At 47.4% G+C, this 21,255-nt stretch overlaps 1 protein-coding gene across 5 annotated transcripts in view; it reads left to right on the top strand.

Annotated features, from left to right (window-relative positions):
* Window positions 1–20,165, top strand: part of LDLRAD4 (low density lipoprotein receptor class A domain containing 4) — a 335,092-nt gene extending 314,927 nt beyond the window's left edge. For all 5 annotated transcript variants that reach the window (XM_014540290.1, XM_005866917.2, XM_014540291.1 and 2 more), the window contains 3 exons: window positions 2,193–2,347; window positions 16,567–16,620; window positions 17,395–20,165. In XM_014540290.1, coding sequence (XP_014395776.1) covers window positions 2,193–2,347; window positions 16,567–16,620; window positions 17,395–17,925 — 740 coding nt within the window. In that variant the 3' untranslated portion in view covers window positions 17,926–20,165. The remainder of the gene's footprint in view (window positions 1–2,192; window positions 2,348–16,566; window positions 16,621–17,394) is intronic.
* The last annotated feature ends 1,090 nt before the right edge of the window (window positions 20,166–21,255 follow it).

Genomic DNA, 21,255 nt, shown 5'->3' on the forward strand with positions numbered 1-21,255 from the left:
AATACAGTTCCTCATGTTGTGACCCAACCATAAAATTATTTTCGTTGCTACTTCATAACTGTAATTTTGCTACTGTTATGAATCATAATGTAAATATCTGATATACAGGATGTATTTTCATTGTTACAAATGGAACATAATTAAAGCATAGTGATTAATCACAAAAACAATATGTAATTATATATGTGTTTTCCAATGGTCTTAGGCAACCCCTGTGAAAGGGTCGTTCGACCCCCAAAGGGGTCGCGACCCACAGGTTGAGAACCGCTGCTCTAGAGCCACTCAGGGCATTGCTGCCTGAACCTCCACAGTCAGCCATGCCCACTGGGATCTGCCCTTTTACTGCCAGCTAGGGGTGTACCCGGCAAACCTACCTGGCCTTAATTGCTCCCCAGCTGGGGCTCAGCAGTTCAGTTCCCTCACACTCAGCTCTCCATTCTCTAAGGCACACCTCTGAACCAACGGCCCTACAGGCCCAGTGCAAAGTGCAGTCCAACCCAGTCCAGAGGGTGCGATGTAAATCTCCATTCCCTCAGGTATGTGGGGGCCAAGGACAGGAGTGGAGGACACTGCTACAGGGCAGGACATGGCGGAATTCAGGAAGACCCTCCATCTACCCCCATCCCGGCCCCTGCCCCTCTGTTCCCAGGGTGTGGATGGTGGAGGCACACAGCTGCAAATACTGGGGGGAAGGTGCTACCCAGTCCCCTTTTGCATCATCCCAAGTGTGAGCCCATAATGCTTCCCGATTGGCCAGTGGCCTGAGTCCTGCTGCAGCAAAAGGGTGTGCATTGTGCGCATGCCTTGTATGCATGTGTACCCATACAGGTGTGTATTTGTATGCATGTGTGCATTGTGCCCATGTGTGTATGTCCACATGTGCTTTTGTGTGCATGTGCATGTGTGCATGCATGCATGTGTATCTGTGTGCACATGTATATGTGTGTATGAGTGTGCATACTGTATGTGTTGCAAGTGTGACGCAGTAGCATAGTAGAGAGAGCTCTCCCCTCTTTCTCTTGCCCTTCATTATACCACTGTGCTCCTCGCCGTCCTCCTGAGCCTCTCACCCTTTAACGTGATGCCCCTGTGCAGACAGTCACTTCCTTTTAGCGGGCGGAGACTCGGGAGAACAGGCAGCCAACACTCAGCAGAGCCATGAGCTGGAAGCCAGGAAGCAGAAAGTCTGGGTTCGCAGCTGCCCTTGAGCACTGAGCCTCTGCTCCTCCCTGCGAACTGAAGGGCTTGAACCACCTCCCTCTCTACTTGACAACTCACTGTGCTGTTCTTCCAGAAGTAGCTCCTTGGCGCTACACTTGTGTGTGAAGCATGTGTTAATGGCATTTAGACAATCTCTTTCATGGCAGTGTCAGAACCCATGGTGACCTGACTGCACATAAAGTGTGGTCCCCGCGGAGTTCAACACAGTGGGGATGTATTTTCTAAATTAACTGGTACTTCCAAAGGCAGCGGCTTTGAGGAAAGGAGGTTGGAGTACTTTATCACCATAGGTTTTCTCTTCAGTGTGTACCATGTGGGTCCTGTGTGAATGTGCTTTGGGAAACTCAACCATGAAGATGGGTTTAACTTTCTTAGAGAGATTACATACTGGGAGGAACAGCTTCAGTTTTGAGAGACTTTCTTAACTCCCCTAAGGGTGGGCGAGTCATCTCACAGGAACAGAGTTTAGGTAATGAAGACGCTGAGCTTTTCATACCCAAGAGATGGCCCTTAAGGGCTCACCTGCCCAATAGGCAGGGGTAGCCTGTGTGTCCACCAGCCTATGGCGTACGCACTGGGCTGGTCTTTGCATTTCCCGTGTGAAATGGTGTCAGTTACAGCAGAGCACCTCCAGAGGTCTCGTAGGGCCAATGGAATACATTTTCCTCTGGTTCTTCTCATTATAAAATTGCAAAGACAGATTTGTCTGAGCACCAAGGTTAGGCTGAGACCACAGGTCTGCCTGGGTCTCCTTTTATTTAAATGTTATTAGAATGTCAAAGTCTGGCAGTGGCCTTGGGCAGCAGGCCTGGGGAAAAATAGCTTCTCTCTCATGAGGTTCCCTTGAGGAGCAGATTCGTGCAAGAGGCCTTCAATGCCTGGTGGTTGTCATGGTCAGAGTGCCTTGAGGAGACGGGGTCTGGGGAGCTGAGTGGGGCACGTGGTTAACATGGTTTCCTCTTCCTTCGCAGCGGAGCTGGAGTTCGCCCAGATCATCATCATCATTGTGGTGGTGACGGTGATGGTCGTGGTCATCGTCTGCCTGCTGAATCACTACAAAGTGTCCACGCGGTCGTTCATCAACCGTCCGAGTCAGAGCAGGAGGCAAGAGGACCGGCTGCAGCAGGTAAGTGTGGGCCTGCGCCTCTTCGGTGCTGCCCAGGCCTCTAGCCCAGGCTCCAAGAGTGCGGCCGGGTGCCCGTGAGGGCCACGAAGCAGGACAGCCTCTCGTGTCAGCCCACCACGGTTCAGGAGTATGGGAAACTCTCCATTGAAGGTCACTACACTCACGGGAAAGCATGTGCATCCTGAATGTTCAGCGCAGTGAATCCTCACAAACTGAGCGCACCTGTGTAACCTGCACCCGAGCAGCAGAGGGACAGGAGCAGCCTCTAGAAACACACCCAGGCCCAGGCGTGCCCCGCAGAAGGTCACCACTGCCCGGAGTCGGTACAGATGACTTTCACCAGCTTGAACTTGATAACAATAGGCTTATACAATAGGTGCTCTTTGGTGTCTGCCTTCTTTCGCTCACTTCACACTTCTGAGATCCATCCGTGTTGTTATGGAGACCTGTCCTTGAATACACGTATGCTCATGACCTGTATTTGTAAGACTCTGAGGAGGTCAGCAGTGCTGGGTGTGGGTGAGCTGGAGGGGCGGGCGGCAGTGGGACGGCGAGGGCTCGGGCCTCCTCGGGTACCTCAGGGCAGGTTGGTTTGTGATGGGGCTTACAGAACAGCCTTTAGTTAGGCTCTTCAGGTTGGTTTTTTAAAGTTTCTAGCTACTTCTGAACCACCCTCCACTAGAAAATAAAACACTGATTTTCAGCTAAACTGCTCTGTGATCTGCACCTGGTAGACCAAGGGCCACCGGAACTTTCTGTTCTGAGCTAGTTTTGCAAACTATGATTCTGGTGGTTTTTAGTTTTTTATTTATTTACATAGGGAGAGGGAGAAAGAGAGAGAGAGAGAAACATCGATGTGAGAGAGAAACACGGATCAGTTGCCTCCCATATGTGCCATGACTGGGGATTGAACCTGAAACCTTGGTATGTGCCCTGACTGGGAATTGAACCCACCACCTTTTGCTGTATAGGATGACACTCCTACCAACTAAGCAACCTGGCCAGGACTGATTCTGGTGATCTTCGTGAAAAGCTTGGGAATGGGAAATTTAGGTGCTTATAAATTGTTGGCTTTGGTGGTGGGCACCACCACCAAATTCCCGCATAATAAGAGCTTCTCAGAGTACGTGTCAGGACCAGCGCTGTCTGGTACCTGGCTTAGGGAGACCATCGTGAGTGTGGGGTACAACTGTCCTGGTGGGTATGGTGCAGCCCAGCCCAGGGCCCCTGGGACCTCTTAGGAGGTCAGAGTCGTGCTTCACTGAGGCTGCAGAGTGGCTCAGTGAGCCATCAGTTCTACCCAGCTGTTCAGTTGGGTAGAACTCAGGTTTGCCAAGGGTTCTGTGTCCATGGCATGCAGAGAGAGAGCAAAGGGATGGGGCTTTTGTGTGCCACCCTTCAGACCTACAGAGCATGCCATGACAGTGAGAAGATCAGTCCTTCTTGTTTTCTCTTGTCCTCTGCTGTCCCCTTCCTCCATCTCACCAGATCCCCAGCTCGGTCCACAAGTTAACATGGCTTCCATCACACCACGATGGCTTTCCTGTGGGACCCCTGTTATCTCAGCAACCTGGCACCTGTGGGGTCCAGACTCACAGGACACTGGCCTTAATTGCTCCCCACCTGGGGCTCAGCAGTTCAGTTCCCTCACACTCAGCTACTGGTGTCCTGAGCCTGTAGATACCCCCTCTCTTGCCCCCCCTCCACACAAACACACTCTGTTACCTGAAGGAAAGAACCAATTCCTCTGAAGTTCTAACACAAAATACACGTAATCGTCCTGAGTTTAAAGAGAGAGGACAGATACAGCAATAGTTTTAGAACTATAAAAGAACCAGCCAGCATTGCTTTGCCTGAGCCTTAATGCGAGGACTATAAATTCCGACCCCTGGCCTTGGGGAGAAGTAGGTAAAACTATCCCACTCGTTATCACCATCAATAGGCAGCTCTCAAGTTTCTGGGCAGTACCTGCCATGAATGTGTCCAAGTTGCCCATCTTACACTTTCTGCTTCAAGCCCCAAAGTACTTGGAGTCACTGCACTTGGGCAATTCGGGTGCATTTGCCGTTGCCCAGCCTGGGCCCTACCACCCCGTCCTCCCCTCAGGTTTGCTTCAGGGATCATCTTTCTGCCCCCTGCCTTGCCTTGCCTTGGATAGGAGAGGTGGCTCCTTCCTCCACAGCTCAGCACAGACCTGGCCAGGCCTCCTCTGTCCCCGGCCATTGTTGCCTTAGCGCCTGCTCACTGTCTCTGTCCCCAGACTGGGAGCTCCCTGCCAGGTCAGCACACAGACGGTCACTCCGCGTAAGGACCAGCAAAGAGGGGTGGCAGGAAAACAATTTTACAAAAAGAGAAAATAAAAAATGCAAGTGTGGTTTTACTTGGGATGTGTGTTCTGTTTCACTTGGAAGCGGGTCCCGTGGGTAGGGGGCTGCTGTTCTTGAAATCAAGAAAGCGATGAAGTGACTTTCAGAGGTTCCTGCAGGGCCACACACTGCATGGCAAGTGAAGGTAATCAGTAGCTAAGACCGTGTCTGCAGAGGTCTTGATCACCGTCGGTGTCTAATTTCATTAATAAACGCTTGAAAGTTTTGCCCCTGGGAGCTCAATATGAATGCTGTTGCTTCCCAAGGCTTGAATTTTCCTTCCCAATAAAATGGGAATGTGGCTATCGTGCAGCTTAGCAATAGGCTCTGTTCAACGTTTCACAAGCTCAAGATGTAGTTTTTACACAGTGACCAAGACAATTCAGGCCCAGACGGTAGCTCCATTTCATGACTAGGACCATTAGCCTAGTTCAGTGGTCAGCAAACTGCGGCTCGCGAGCCACATGCGGCTCTTTGGTCCCTTGAGTGTGGCTCTTCCACAAAATACCGACTTCTGCGCATGGGCCACGAAGTTTCAATCACACTGTACGTGCGCGCCCGCACGTGGTATTTTGTGAAAGAGCCACACTCAAGGGGCCAAAGAGCCGCATGTGGCTCGAGAGCCGCAGTTTGCCTACCACTGGCCTAGTTTATAGTCAAAAGAGGAAAGAGAGAGGGTGAGGAAGCAACTTAACTTCTCTCCTGGACTCAGATAGAAATCTCACGTGTGGTCCTTTGGCCCAGGAAGGTGCTTCCTCACCAGGCTTCTTGCCTCCCAATTACCTACTTAGAAATGCCAACTCCCTGCATGCAGCCTCGGGAGGGCAATCAGATTCACTTCCACTCATGTCCCCAACCAGCGGGGATTTGCCCTTTCAGGGACATTTGACGATTTCAAGAGACATGTTTTGGTCAACTCAAGTCGGGGAGTTGCTACAGGGATGCTCTAAACATTGTGCAATGCAGAGGGCAGCCCCTCAACAAAAATGACCTGACCCCAAATGTCAGCAGTGCTGGAGTGGGGAGCCCCCGATCTTACCGGGTACTGGATGCCACCCTTCCCAGAGGCACTTCACTGTTGAAGAGGATGCCTGTTCATATAAGTGGATCTCTCATGGCTTCCACAGAGTGAACACTTCCCAGCAGCTCGGCAGAAAATGTTGGGGTCCAGAGAGAAATTGCGTGTTCAAGACGGTCCGAGTCTAGGAGTCTGCCTTGGGAGTAGTGTCCCTCCAGCGGTTTCTCCCTCCTTCATTCATTCGGTCATCCACCGGACAGGAGCCAGGCACTGCCCAAGATAATGAAGAAGCAATGCCAGGTGTCCTTGCCATGCTCTGCCCTTGCCCCGCCCCCACCACCGTCAGCGGCATCCACTGAGCTAATGCTAACCGGCATTTTCTCAGTCTCACTGGGGGAGGCCAGGAGTCTCCAGTGGCCGTTTGTGTGTGTGCACTGGGGTGTGTATCAAGTGGATATAAACTATAGGAGGGATTTGGGATGGGGCATGAGGACTCGGCATGGGCACTTTCAAGCTGCCCCTCCAGGAAGGTGGCTCTCCCTCCACATCCCTAGGTGACTGCCTGTGCCAAGCAGCCTCCTCCCCTAAGGGGCCTAGAAGAGCTAGGTCCAGGCTTGGCTGGCGATGGGAAAGGCCCTGCCCTCACTGATGATGCACAAGTGATGGCCTCTGGGCTCCCCATGCTGTGGTGCAGATTTGTGCCCGGTGGTGAAGATGGATAGGTGTTTGCGGTGGCTGCTGTGCATGTGGTTTCGTGTCTGTTGTCAGAGCGCCTGAGTGCCTTTCACTTTGTCAGCACCTAAATCCTGCCGTCCCAGGGGCCTGAGTGGCGGGGGCTGCGGCACCAGCTGGTTAGCAGCTTGTGGGTGTAGGTCCCCACTGCCGGCCTCCCCGTGGGTGAGCCTGTGCATCGCTGGGACCCACTTACTTCCGGGGGCCCTTTGGGCCCATTTGTTCTAGAACTCGCTGAGGTCTCCATAAGCATGTTTGTAAAAGGTGTATTTATTCTAGATGCTGCGAGAAGCGTTGGGCATCTAATTTATCAACTTCTAGGTAATTTGGTTGAACACTGTTGGTTACATTTATTTGTCTCTATTTCTGCTGGAAGACTTGGTAGTCAGGATGGAAAAATCAAAGACAACAGTTGGGTGTGTTTTGAGAAGGAGGCTTGCTGAGCAGGTAGATGTTACGATCTGGTTGAGTAAACTTCACCACGCTGGTGGAGCTACCCGCACCTCCCTAACGGGCTTTCCACCAAAGCAGAAGCAAGACAGGTTAGTAAGGTAGGGTCTCAGCAATTCGGAACATCCTGGTTTTCACAGGATCTTCTCCTGGAACATGGTGGGTTGCACCAGTTGTCTGGGCTTGTCTGGATTCTGGAAGGTTTTCTTTGTGTGATGCCCTCATGCCCGACTTTATCACGCCCTGTCTTCCTCGTGCAGCACCTCTCTCCTGGTTTCCTCCCTTCTCGCGCCAGCAGTGCTTGCTGCAAGAACACCTCCCTGTGCCAGGTCCCCGCTGCCCAAGGGAGGACTGGATGGAGTTTGCCTTGGCTGAGGCCGGTCAGCTTGCATCACCGCAGTGTCCCCGAGGTGCTGTTCCGGGGAGTCCAAGGGATGGGACAGCGCCGGCTCTGACTGTAGTGGAAGCAGCCTTTCTGAATGAAAATGAAATTGCAGGAAAAGTGAATGCTTTAAATAACGGCAAACAGCAGTGAGTGGGCTTGTGATGTAAACCTGACGTGTTCTTTCTGAGGTAGCCCAGGCTGATTTTTCAGAGCCTGGTTTGTGTGATTTCAGAGCTTTGATACTTTCTAGATTATTATTCATTACCTTAGGTCGCCAAGTAACAGGAAAACAATAAAGGCATAAATAATCCAGACACAACCCTGAGAGAAGTTTACACAAGCCTTTCTTGCCACAGCTGGCAGAGGCCTGAGCGGCCTTCTCCAACACCCTGTACCCAGCCAGCGGGGCCGGCTTAACCCGCCTGGCCAGCCCAGGGCACGGTGGACAGTGGGCAAAGCCAAGGTGGCCAGCCATTTGCTGAGGGCCAGCAGCGAAACAAGAACATTTACTTAGTTTGAACCGTATGAAATTGTGGCTATCCAGCCATTGTGACCTATAAACACAGCGATTTCAATGAAAAATTAACAAAATGAGTCACGTCGGGCATTTCTTCATTACCAATGGCTGCAGGGATTCAATCAATAGTGAAAATACGGGTGCCTGTGGAGACAGCAGCGCCAGGCAGGGACTGAGCGCAGCCTGTGGGGGGGCGCAGGCCAGGAGGCCATTTGCTCTTTCTCCCAGCTGTTGGCAAGGAGGACCAGGGCTGCAGCCACCAGCCTGTTGGGACAGGAACCTGGGTTCTTGGGTCCAAAGTGCCCTTGTATGGGGAAGTCTGTACCCGGACGCTCTCTGCGGAAGTTGTAGATCTGGCCTGGGGTGTGGCCAGTGTGTGTGGTTTGCCCCACAGGGTGTTTTGACAAAACTTGATCGAACTTGTAAAAATGAGATTCCACATAAATTTTGTAGTTACATCTTTTCTTGGACAGTCAGCCTCTTGGGCCACACTGGCCTCTGTGCCTGCCTGGCATCCTCAGCCGGGGGCTGCAGAGCAGCTGCCACTCAAGATAGGCGGGTGCCCACCTTTTGCTGTGGCCCCATCTCCCTGTGTAGATTGTTTTTAGACAAAATATTCTTCTGCGCTCACACCTTTATCACAAGGGTGAAAATAAAAGACAGAGGGCCACTGGTTTCCAGAAAAATGGGAGAGCACTTCTTTGTGGGTGTAACGGTCATTCCTGCAAGATTAGGAGTTCAACCAAGTGTGTCTGGGCCAGCGAGTAGAGCTTTTCCTGCGCCAGCCTGGCGTGCGTGTCCCTGGTCCTTGCTGTCCCGTCATCTCCCGGGGCAGGGCCCTCCTCTCTGGGGCTAGAGTCTGTGGTCAAGAGGGCAGAGTTGGTTGTGGGCTCCTTTCTGTTGGCCTTGAGAGCAGGGGTGACCCAAGGACGGACAGTTCTGGCCCCACTGGGCTCGGGGCTCGCAGAGCTGGAGAAGCCCACGGGCTGTGTCCTGAGGTCCAGTGAAGGACGCAGGGGGTGGGGGAGTCACCACACACAGGGTTCATTACCACTGTGACTGAAGAGCTAGACCCCTGTGCGCCTGCCTGTTCTCATTTCTCCCTACTTCATCTGCGTTGAGAAAAGCATTTCTAAAACGACAGAAATAAACTATTTTCATTCAGTAAGGTACCAAAACAATGAACTAACGGGTTTGAAGATGCAATTATAGTAGGTATGTCCCTGCCATTCCAGACTAAGGAGAAGAGAGCCACATGCTTCATTCAGCATCGGGGTGGCATGAAAGATGCCAGGCACCAGTTTCCTGTGGGTGAGGCAGAAAGACCAGGGCCACTTGTTGTCAACTGCGTTCAATAATAATTCTCCGTAATTTTATGAGCCCCTGAAACTGCATTTCCAAGTGTCGAGGGGACTGCGAGAGGCAGGTCAGTTCCTAATGTCAACTCCAAGCACAGGCTTCCTACCATCAGCCAAGCTGTTTCTCTCCCTGAATGAGCGAGGGTGTTAGCATAGCCAAGCTGCCAGATTGGTCAGTTACCAGGTTTACCCTCCAGTGTGTGTAGTTAAAGATAGAAAGTTGTTAATCTGGGGGGGAAATTGATAATTTCAACAGCTTCAAAATGAGAATGTCCCCTTCAAGTAAGAGAAACAGAAGGCCAACTTGTTGGCAAAAATTGGATAAAGATGCTGGGCCATAGCTGTTACCAGTGATTCTCATGCGAACAAAAGTAGGCAAGCCTTTTTAATAGCCAAGATTTGTCTTTAAACAACGTGAGGAGCTCAACTAGTCCTTCTACTTATGTTGACATTGCTCACAACAGTTTTGAAATTACTTTTAGAGCTTGCAGTTCATTTTGGGGAAAATTTTAAGTGAAAATTTTTTAAAATTTTCAATAATGGCAAGTCTTCCTTTTTCTCATTTGCTCTTTGAAGATGGATTTGATTTTTTTTTGCATCAACCAAAATCCATCCAGAGTTAAATGTTATGAATTTAACATTATACAATAAATTATACAATTTTGCTGCAAAACCAAGTGTGACTCAGTTAGTAAAAATGATGTTGCCCAAGTTACAAACTGATACTGTAGAGAAAGGTCAGGAAGGACCCACATAAACTGATGGTTTCCTTGGAGGAGAAGCCAGGAAGGGGGGAAGTGGACAAAAGGAGTTTGGTCTGTGCTGTTAAAATGTTTATGGTAAGAATGAATGTATGTATTATTTTTACAACTAAAAAACAGCCTCTGCTCACATAAGTGAATGCTGAAGACAGTTCCAATAATGTCCTGAGCATCTGTAGGCTCCCCGGGGAACTCACTTGAGCATGGTTTGTACTGTGACCAAAGCAAGCTAAAACGAGATTTTTAAGCAGGATTAATTAAAAATTTTATGAACCATAAAATTTTAATAATCTTTTAAATAGGCATTAAAATTAATAATCCAATGATAATGTTTTTTTCTTTTGTTTGTTTTTACTTAGTTCTTGAAAGTTGTTGTGGCTTATTCTGAGGGGGAAGCAGTTTTCTAAATTATTCTGATTCTGAGTGCCACCTGTTAGGGAGGCTCCCCAGAGCCGTCAGAGATGCCAAGGGAGGAAGCTGGGTTGTGGTTCTGTGACCTTGGGGAAAGCTTTCAGGCGGTGCCTTAGCTTCCTCTCCCGCCCTAACGGAGGTGATTGTGCCCACCTGGGCTGATGGCGTGTGGTTGCACATTTCCCTGTTGCCCTGAGCTTTCTGATCCCCAGGCTGGTTTCCAGTGAAGTCTGAAATTGCTCACTCTCCTCCAGCACTGAGCCCTGGAGAGGCACCTGCACAGCTCCTTTTCTGCTTGCTCCGTGGGGCCTATAGACCTCCCTGATCTATTGTATTATTCTGGAAATATAAAGGATTCCCTTTCTTTTCTTCCCAACGTACCTTCCTGGATAATTTATCTTTTTCTTAAGGGACATGCCCTAGATTGAGTAGAGTTGGGAGGGAAATATTGAGTCTTGAGAAATCTGATGATGGATTTCCAAGGAGGAATAAAAGGGGAAAGCTGGAGAGAACACAGCCATTGACATCTAGAGGTATTGCCTTTACATCTAAGCTGTTACTGCCATCTAGGGTGGAAAAGATAGTAATACTATAAAGCACTGGATTGTAGAGAGGTTGCATAAGGAAAGGGAAGAAAAGAAAGAAAATTGATTTTATCAGAAGGTAAAGGTGTTTTGTTGCTGAATACCCAAGATCAGTTTTACCTATACTTTGAAATTCTCACCCTGGGACAAAAAGAAAAATAGATTTCCAAATACTTGAGGCTGTACAATACATTCATTCATTGGGAGGAACCCTGGAGTAGAAGCCAAAATATCCACCAATGGCCTTGCTTTACCACAAACTAACTGTCACCTTCAGTGAGTAATGTACCCTTTTGGGGGCCTCAGTTTCCTCCCATATAAAATGAGGAATAATTGGCTTAGATCAGAGACCTTCAGATTGTTTTTGACCAAGAAGAACAGTAGAAACACATTTTATACCACAATCTACAATACTCATATGCACAACTAAGGCAAAACTTTCACCAAACAGTACTTACAGACAATGATATTTTCCATTCTGTTTCATTTTTCAAATTTTGGCTGTGACCTACTTAAATTGATTTTCTAACTCTCTGAGAGGTTGCATCTCACAGTTTGGAAAAGATCATACTAGTATTAGATGTTTTCAGTCCCCAAGTCTGATGATCTTGTCTGTGGTCCCTAATGTGTGGAAAGGAGAGTTTAGCTGAGAGCATAAAACCAAGAAGGTTCAGGCTGTGGGAGTGGTCGCTATGATGAGCACTGACCACCAGGGGGCAGACGCTCAACATAGGAGCTGCCCCCTGGTGGTCAGTGCGCTCCCACAGAGGGAGTGCTGCTCAGCCAGAAGCCGGGCTCACAGCTGGTGAGCGCAGCAGCAGTGGTGGGAGCCTCTCCCACCTCCGCAGCAGCGCTAAGGAGCAGTGAGCCGAGCAGTAAGGAGCAGCGAGCATGCGGGCGGTAAGGAGTGAGGGGACCCGACTGTGAGAGGGTGCAGGCCGGGCTGAGGGACACCCCCCACCCAGTGCATGAATTTCATGCACTGGGCCTCTAGTCTAGAAATAAAAAAGATTATAAGAGTGCTCTGGACAATTGTATATCAACAAATTGAATAACCTAGATGAAATGGACAGATTCCTAGAAACACACCCTACTAAGACTGAATCATGAAGAAATAGAACATCTGAATAGATCTGTAACTCTTAAGGAGATTGAATTAGTAATCAAAAGCCTACCAACAAATAACCAGATGGCTTCACTGGTGAATTGTACTAAACATCTGAAGAAGAATTGACACCAATACTTTCAAACTCTAGTGAATTAGCGTTACCCTAATACCAAAGCCAGACAAAAACACAACAGGAAAAGAAAACCATTATCCCTCATGAATATTGATGCAAAAATCCTCAACAAAATACTAGCAGGCTGAATTTGGTAACATACTAAAAAGATTATACACCATGACTAAATGGGGTTTATTTTTGTAATGCAAGGATGGTTTTACATATAAAAATAAGTGTAATACACCACATTAACAGAATGAAGGGGGGGACTACATGATCACCACATCATGCAGAAAAAAATATTTGACATAATACAATCCTTTTTCACGATAAAAACATTCCTCAAACTAGGATGGAACGAAATTACCTCAACATAATAAAGATCCTCTATGGAAAGCCCACAATTCACATTGTACTCAATGGTGAAGGACTGAAAGCTGTTTCTCTAAGATCAGGAACAAGACAAGGATGCATGCTTTTACCACTTCTTTTCAGCATAGTATTTATTGGAAGTTTTAGCCAGAGCAATTAGGCAAGAAAAAGAAATAAAAGGCATTCCAACTATAAAGGAAAAAGTAAAAATTATCCTATAAACAGGTAACATGACCTTACATGTAGGAAACCCTAGAGTCCAACAAACAAAGAACACCTGCTAGAACTAATAAACAAATTTAACAAAGTTGCAGGATACAGAATTAACATGCAAAAGTCAGTTGCATTTCTTTACACTAACAATGAACAGTCAAAATGGAAATTTTAAAAAATCCAATGTATAATGGCATAAAAAAATACTTAGGAATAAACTTAACCAAGGGGGTAAAAGATTATATTGATGATTGTACAATGTTGCTGATAGAAATTAGATACAAATAAATGGACCACCTATTCATGGATTAAAAAGCCTGATATTGTTAAGACGTCAGTACTACATAAAGCAATCCACAGATTTAGTGCAATCCCTATCAAAATCTCAATGATGTTTCTTTCAGAAATAGAAAAGTCCATCCTAAAATGCATGTGCTACCTCAAGGAAGCACCATCCCAAAATAGCCAAAATAATATTGAAAAAGAATAACAAAGTTGGACATTTCACACTTTCTAATTTCAAAACTTACTACAAAGCTACAATAACAAAAACAGTACAGTATTGGCATAAAGAGAGACAATGGGATAGAAGAGAGAGCTCAGCAATAAACTTTCTCATATATGGTCAAATGATTTTTGACAAGGGGGCCAAGACTACTCAAGGAGAAAAGACAGTATTTTCGAAAATGGTGCTGGGAAAACTGGATATCCACATGCAAAATAATGACACTGGAACCATATCTTACACCATATTCAAAAAATGAACTCAATATGGATCTAAAACCTAAATGTAAGAGTTAAAACTCTTAAAGAGAGTAGTGGGGAAAAACTCATGACATTGGATTTGGCAATGATTTCTTGGATATGACACCAAAAGCACAGGCAACAAAACGAAAATAATAAACTGACCTTTAGAAATTAAAAACATTGGTTTGTCAAAGGACTCTATCAAGAGAGTGAAAGGCCACTGGGAGAACGGGAGAAAATATTAGCAAATCATATATCTGATTGGGGTTAATATTCAGAATATATAAAGAACTCCTAAAACTCAACAGCAAAATAATGGACCACCCAATTTCGAAATAGACAAAGGACTTGAATAGACATTTTTACAAAGACGATATACAAAGCCACCTGAAAAGAGCTCAATATCACTAATTATGATGACGAATTTTACGTGCCAACACAAGTGGGCTTAGCGATGCCCAGATGGCTGATAAAACATTATTTCTGATGTCTCTAGGAGAATAATTCCAGAAGAGATTAACGTTCACTCAGTAGACTGAATGAAGAAAATCTGTTCCCACCAGTGTGGATGGCATCTTCCAATTCCCCAAAGACCTGAATAGAACAAAAAGGTGGAGGCAGGCAAATCTCTCTTCTTGAGCTGGGACATTCTATTCTCTTGCCCTCTGCTATTGGAGCTCCTGGTTCTTGGTCCTTAAGACTTACACCAGTGGCCTTCAGGCCTTCAGACTCAGATTGAACTATACCACCAGCTTTCCTGGCTCTCCATCTTGCACCTAGCAGATTGTGGGACTCCATAACCACATGAGCCAGCTCCTATTATATATTATACACACACACACACACACACACACACACACACACACACACACACCCTATTGGTTCTGTTTCTCTGGAGAACCCTGACTTAATGCACTAATCATACACAACTTAAACCCATAATGAGATACCCACTGGGATGGCTATTATTAAAGAAACAGAAAATAAGAAGTGCTGGCAAAGATGTGAAGAAATTGGAACCCTGTGCATCGCTGGTCGGGATGTAAAATGGATCTGCCACTATTGAAAAACAGTATGGTGGCTCCTCAGAAAATTAAACATAAATTATCACATGATCCAGCAATTCTGCTTCTGTGTATATATCCACAAGGATGAAAAGCAGGTATTCAAAGAGAGATTCGTATACCCTTCTTCACAGCAGCATTACTCACAATAGCCCAAATGTGGACACCACATATGGACGGTCCCGTAAGCTGTGGAGGGAATGAGGTGGCCTAGGGAGACTGTGCTGAGAGGAGAGGGGCCCCAGATAGGACTCTCAGGAACTCCAACATTCAACCAGAATGAAGAGTTAGGGGCACCCCCCAAAGAGCAGGAAAGTGGCCAGAGAAGTCAGGGTGTGAACCAGGAGGGGTGATGTCTCTGAGCCAACAAGAGAAGGTCCTGTGCTGCTGGGAGCCAGGGGAGAGGAGGGCCAAAAAGTGCTGAATGGATTTAATAATCGATGTGATTTGGGTGAAACGTAAGATTGAGTGTTCATTGAGGAACTAGGGCAGAGTCTTAGAAACATCCCAGGATGTGTTTGTATGTTGTTTTCAATACGAGAATTGCTGTAACAGCCCAGAACTACAGTGATTGTTCCTCTTGGTGCAGAGGAGCCCAGGCTCTGGCGTGCTCTGCAAGCTGCCTTGGCCTGGTGCAGGGCTGTCCGTGGGTGTGGCTCAGCCACTTCCTTAGATTTGATGAGATCTGTCACCTTTCGCCAGGCCAGAGCCATGATTGCCCACTACATAATTTTATAGTCACACCTTAAGCCCAAACTTCCTCTAAACACTGCTGGTCTGTTCCTATTTTTGCTGCTGAGTCCATGGTGTTCTGCAAGGACCGTAGGATCAGGTTGTATGTATTTGGTTTTTAAACACCCTGTTGTTCAGATGGGGTGTTTGTATTAGAATGCTGGCCTACAAAATACAAAAGAGAGACTTAGGGGTGTCTCACCTTGCAGGTCTACTTGTGGGTGCTTTCAGGTTCTCAGGAGGCTCAGTGATGGCACAAGGTCATGTATGAATATTCCTGGGAATCCAAAAATGCAGACATCTGCTCCTGCTCACCCATGTTCTTCTCTTTATGACAATAACAGGCCTTTAGAGTAGCCCAACAGACCTTTGCCAACAATTTGGGTTCAAAAGGGAAAACATATTGAAGTGCTTTGTAAACAAGTTTATGGTGTTAGAAAAGCTTGTCACCTTGACAGTCTGGTCAAACATATTTGAAAAAAGATGTTAAACAGCTAGATGTCAAGTTACATCTGCCTTGGGAATAAAGGGACTGAAGAATAAATTGGCTAGACCCTTGAAGGCCAGCCAGGCTTTGGAATCTCTGTTTTCAGTGTGAAAGCACAGTGTGGCAGGCGGTGCTTTAGCTGTGCTGCTGCTTACCTCAAAGCCCAGTTCCGCAGGGCCTTGGCTGGCATGCCGGCTGTGGCCATGCACACCTGCATAAGGGCTTAAGCACCCAACCCTGGCCGGTGTGCTCAGTGGTTAGAGTGTCTGCCTGAGCACTGAAGGGTTACGGGTTCGATTCCCAGTCAGGGGCACATACCTGGGTTGCAGGATCTTTCCTCGGCCCCGGTTGGGGCAAGTGTGGGAGGCAACCAGTTGATGTGTCTCTCTCACATTGATGTTTCTCTCTTTCTCTCTTCTCCCCCTTCCTCCCTTCTACTCTCTCTAAAAAAATCAATGGAAAAAATATTCTCTGGTGAGAATTAAAACAAACAAACAAATGAGCTTAAAGACCCAGACTCTACCCAAATCTAGGCAGTGACTGAATACGGTTTGATGACATTTGGAGTATATGTCAAACACGTACATTCTAACTTTCCTTTTGGCCACGATTCTCCTTTTGTGTAATAAGGAGACTGTTTTGTGTAATAATTTCGGTGTAATAAAAGGACCAGTTCTTTGTTGTTCTGTGACTTAAACAGGTCTGCCATTGTCCAAGAGGAATGTGGTTCCTTGATTTTAGGTGCTGCAGCATGAAACTAATGATTTTCTTGTGATGTCCCCCTCCCACCCCCTGCCAGGAAGGGCGCCTGTGGCCTACAGACAGCTCTGGTCCTCAGCCTGGTGCCTCGGAGGTAAGGGGTTGGACAAGGGAGGGATGTGGGTGGCTGGAGATGGCTGCTCAGCCCGATGTGATGGGAGAGGGGAGGGGGGAAATATGCCATTACAACAAAATAGGTGGAAAAGTCAAATGTATGACAGTGTAGATTAGGAAATAACATTTAAATTAAGGCATATGCCTGTAACTTTGGTTTTTAACGTGGGGGAGGGGACTTTTAGAGTCTCCTAGGGATTATTTGTGCTAGTCTAGAGCTCCCTACAGAAAACAGGTTGAGAATCACTGATCTTTACGTGATCCCATAAGCTGCAAACAATGAGACTCTGCAGAAGTGGGCATAGTTTATAAATACAGCATGATTCATTTCCACATCTCCAAGTTTAATAGAATGACGTAAAACTAACATAGTTTTTTTGCCTTTAATTTAAAAATATGATGTGGGAGAAGTCAATGGGTGGATATATACACACACACACACTCACACTTGGCCCAGTGGGAAACACATACGTAGCATATGCAGTAATTCCCATTAAACCCAAATTTTCAGTTAACCGCATTGTCCGTTGTTGAATCGTCTTGGATAAACTATAGTTTGGCAAGGTGAGGGATCTAACTCATGAGGAATAATACAACTACATTTTTTCTGGGGTAATCTCTCCCTGTTTTGTTGGAGGGGGTAATGTTTCAGACGGTTGAGAACACAGACCAAGTGGGGCTGTTCTTATAGCGTCGTGTTTGTGATCATTATTGAGCCAAGAATGTCTTCAAGCCTTTGCTCTTTTCCTGGCAGATCATGTATGCCCCGCGGTCTCGGGACAGGTTCACTGCCCCATCCTTTATCCAGAGGGACCGGTTCAGCCGCTTTCAGCCCACCTACCCCTACGTGCAGCACGAGATTGACCTTCCCCCCACCATCTCCCTGTCTGACGGGGAGGAGCCGCCTCCTTACCAGGGGCCCTGCACCTTGCAGCTCAGGGACCCCGAACAGCAGATGGAACTCAACCGAGAATCTGTGAGGGCCCCGCCCAACCGGACCATATTCGACAGCGATTTGATAGACATCTCTGTGTACAACGGGGGCCCATGCCCGCCCAGCAGCAATTCGGGCATAAGTGCCAGCACCTGCAGCAGTAACGGGAGGATGGAGGGGCCACCCCCGACCTACAGCGAGGTGATGGGCCACTACCCAGGAGCCTCTTTCTTCCATCACCAGCACAGCAACACGCACAGAGGGGGCAGACTGCCACTTCAGCACGACAGCGCGGGGAGCACGGTGGTGCCCATCCAGGGCAAGGACAGGAAGCCTGGGAATCTCGTCTGATCCTCCAGCATGCGCTTGAGTGGAGAAGAAGAAACCGAGGACGGAGGAGGACTGCTCAGCTCCTCCGCTCCCGGGCACAGTGTTGTTCAGTTTTACGTGCGACAACTAAGTAAAACCAAATATGCAAATGTGGTCTTTGTTTCTGATTCCTTTCAGGGGAATTGCATGCAAACCAGACTGAAACAATACAAACTTCCATCCGGTCTGACCGTCAACAGTGTTTATTCTGGGGCAGGCGTCGGGAGGGGGGTGGTTTTGGCAAAGGGTGGGCATGGGAACAGAGAAAGGGGTGCTTTGACTATATCATGAAATAAAACACAGAGGTATTTGATTTATTTAATTATGAAAGGAGACTGCAGAGAAAGAGGCCAGAATGGCCTTAAATTTATAATTAACTAAATAAAGAAGGAAGCATTATTATATATTATCATGGGGAAGAATTGGCCAGTTTGCTTTTTCTCCCAAGGTGTGGAACTTTTATTTTGTTTTAAAAATATGATTCAAAATTCCTGTTTTTGTGTGCCAAGGTATAAAGTGGGGAAGCTCGATGAATGCAAGGAGTTGATTTGTGTTGTTATGATGATGTGTTTTTAAAAGTTGCACTATCTTAATGTTGAAAATATATATGAGGGAACTGTTTTATGTGATGTTCTGTATGTTGTCTCTTCACCTGTGGATTATGATTAGGCCTAAGGAATGCCCTGGAGTGCTTCCCGTAATCATGCCAGAAAAGATGTTTAGGGGCGTAGCCTAACATGCCGACTTGTGTACATCAAGAAGGTCGTTACTGCTGTGAGAGTCTGCAGCAGAGAGCAGGGCGTCTGAAGCATGGAGGCCTTTGGGTGTAAGATAGGAACGCGAAGGTCCAGCACTTGGGACTTGCTGAGTTACTCTGCTAGCCTAGGCCACCTGTTCTGTTAAACGTGACCGACACATGCATTGACCATCCAGTATCGCAGTGCCCTCGCCCTCCAGCAGTGCAGTTCTTCAGTAACTTAGGTTTGTTTTTTTTCACTGTAGCATGAAGTAGACTCATACATAATTTTATGCAATAAATTGTTTAAAATGCAAGGTGATTATTTTGAATACTGTTGAGATTTGTGACTTCTCAGTGTATTCCCGTTGTCAGCCTCCTTTTCTAGACAGTTCAGTTCAGTCCTGGACAGCTGGTCAGTGCCCAAGGGGCTCTCAGCGGTTGCTCCGCATGGAGCCCGCCGGCCTCGGCGTGTGAGCGATGCTGGTAGTGACTTCTTCATTGGAAACTCCTGGAATGGACAGAGGACACCACATTGCTGAGCATGATAACAAGCCATTGCCCGTCACTAAATGGGCGCAGCATTCTCGGGGGAATGCTGTGCTCACAGCCTACACTCCCGCGGGAGTTCGTGCAGCCTTTGCAGTGTGGCCAGAACTGGACGGTCAGTTCCACAGCAGGGCAGGGCAGGCGGGCGACTCCAAGAGCACAGGATTAAAAGCACAACATGCAGTTAAAATGCAACTAGAAACTAATTTTAAATATTGTTAGTTTTAGTTTTAATATTCCTGATATTTACAAAAGGTGTTCTTACGTAAAAGAAACAGCTTTCTTTTGGGGAAGAAAGCATCTGGCTTTTATAATAGCACCAGCCAACAAGTTCAACCAATGCCACACCGCCGCCTGCTCTGCGTGGGTCAGTCCCCTTGGCCTCTGCATGTAACAAGATGGATTGGAAGGATGACCCAGTGACTGATCGCTGCCGTTTGGATGCTGAATAACACACGCGCTTGAGTCTGTCTGTGGGTCTCAGACGATCTGTCAGTGAGGTGACTTGGTGCTGTCGGCCGAGAGCTGGAGAGACTGTTCTGAGCTACAAGTCCTGTCCCCTGCCTTCTGCTCCTTTCTGCTGCAGGTTTTTGTTTTGCTTTGAGGATTGGACTCTTCATTAAATTGATTCATTTCACCCAGTAACAGCCACAGAACTAGCCAAACTCTTAGAAAGAGAGAATAAACAGACTCTGTTGGGACGTGTGCGTGCTAAGAGCCGCAGTGGGAATTCCAAGACTGGGCAGAGCCCCGGGGGGCCCCCCTACCCGGTCAGCTCACTGCCTGGATCCCAGGCCTGTGCTGGAGGGAAGCTGGCACTCTTTGTGGCATGGAGCCTTGTCTCACCCTGTCAGGTGAAGGTTAGGAAGCACTTGTGCCTGTCAGGACCCCTGGTGGAGGTGCTGGGTAAATTATTGGTCAGGTGTCCCCTCAGATGAAAGATGACAAGGTCAGCTAATGATATCATCATTCCAAACCTCGCCTGCAATTTTGGTAAAGCAGGTGAACCCACCCTGTAACTCTAGCTCAACATGGTTTTGCAGTCCTTCACTTTCCTACCTGCTGCAAGAATGAGCTGTAGTCAGAAACTTGTCGATTCTTAGTTATCTTGCAAGTATGTGAATGTTTTTATCGGTGTCCACAGTATTGGCAAAACAAATATTGAATTCACATAAATGTCATCGTCCTTCAAAAGCGAGGTTCCTCCCATTCAGCCACTCTAGAGAATTGTCCTTTAAGTTAAATAGCTATTTAAAGACAGAGACATTTGAAACCATGAACGTGAATGGTCTTGAGGCTGGGCCTCCATAATGAATTAGTTTAAAAGCCAAGGTCATAAACTTAATTAATAGTCACTTTCCCTTTGGCGCAGGGAAAAGGTGATTTAGATCAGTAGCTCTTTTGAAGGTGGTGGCTGACCTGTCGCTCCTCGCTGGCCTGGCGTGGAAAGAGGAGTGAGGAAGGTGCAGCCTGCACAGTGGGGCCTAAGGTGGGAGAAGCCTGTGTGCTTACGGAGCCCGAGCACCCCGTTGAGAAAGCAGTGATTGAGACCATCAGTGATGGGTTGGTTACCTCGGTAGAGAGTTGAAACAAAGGCTTGCAAGTTCAGAAGAGCAGCTGGTGGGAAGGGGACTCTGAGCATCCTGCTGTGGCTTGCCCGCCCCAAGGGCTGCCTGGAGCATGAAGCCCAGCACATGCTGAGTCCCATTGACAGGAGCACAGCCCTCAGGCAGGTATCTGTGTTTTCAGAAAGTCTCATGTTCTTCAGACACCGAAGCAGTCCCGAATCCCAAAGAGATTGTGCTAAACAAATTATGCATTTAAAATGTTAAACTATTCTTGGTGTTTCTAACCCAAATTCCGTGTTAAAGAAGCTCGACAAGCATATCCTCTGGCCTCCCCCATCACCTATACACACGGGCACACAACCCGCAAGAAATTCCAAGATTGCGGGGAAGAATATTTAAAACGTACAAAGATTGGTCATGAGGGTGCACAGATAGCCACTGAGCTCCTGGGCGAGGAAA

This window comes from Myotis brandtii, unplaced genomic scaffold (genome assembly GCF_000412655.1).
Source record: "Myotis brandtii unplaced genomic scaffold, ASM41265v1 scaffold240, whole genome shotgun sequence".
NCBI lineage: Eukaryota > Metazoa > Chordata > Mammalia > Chiroptera > Vespertilionidae > Myotis > Myotis brandtii.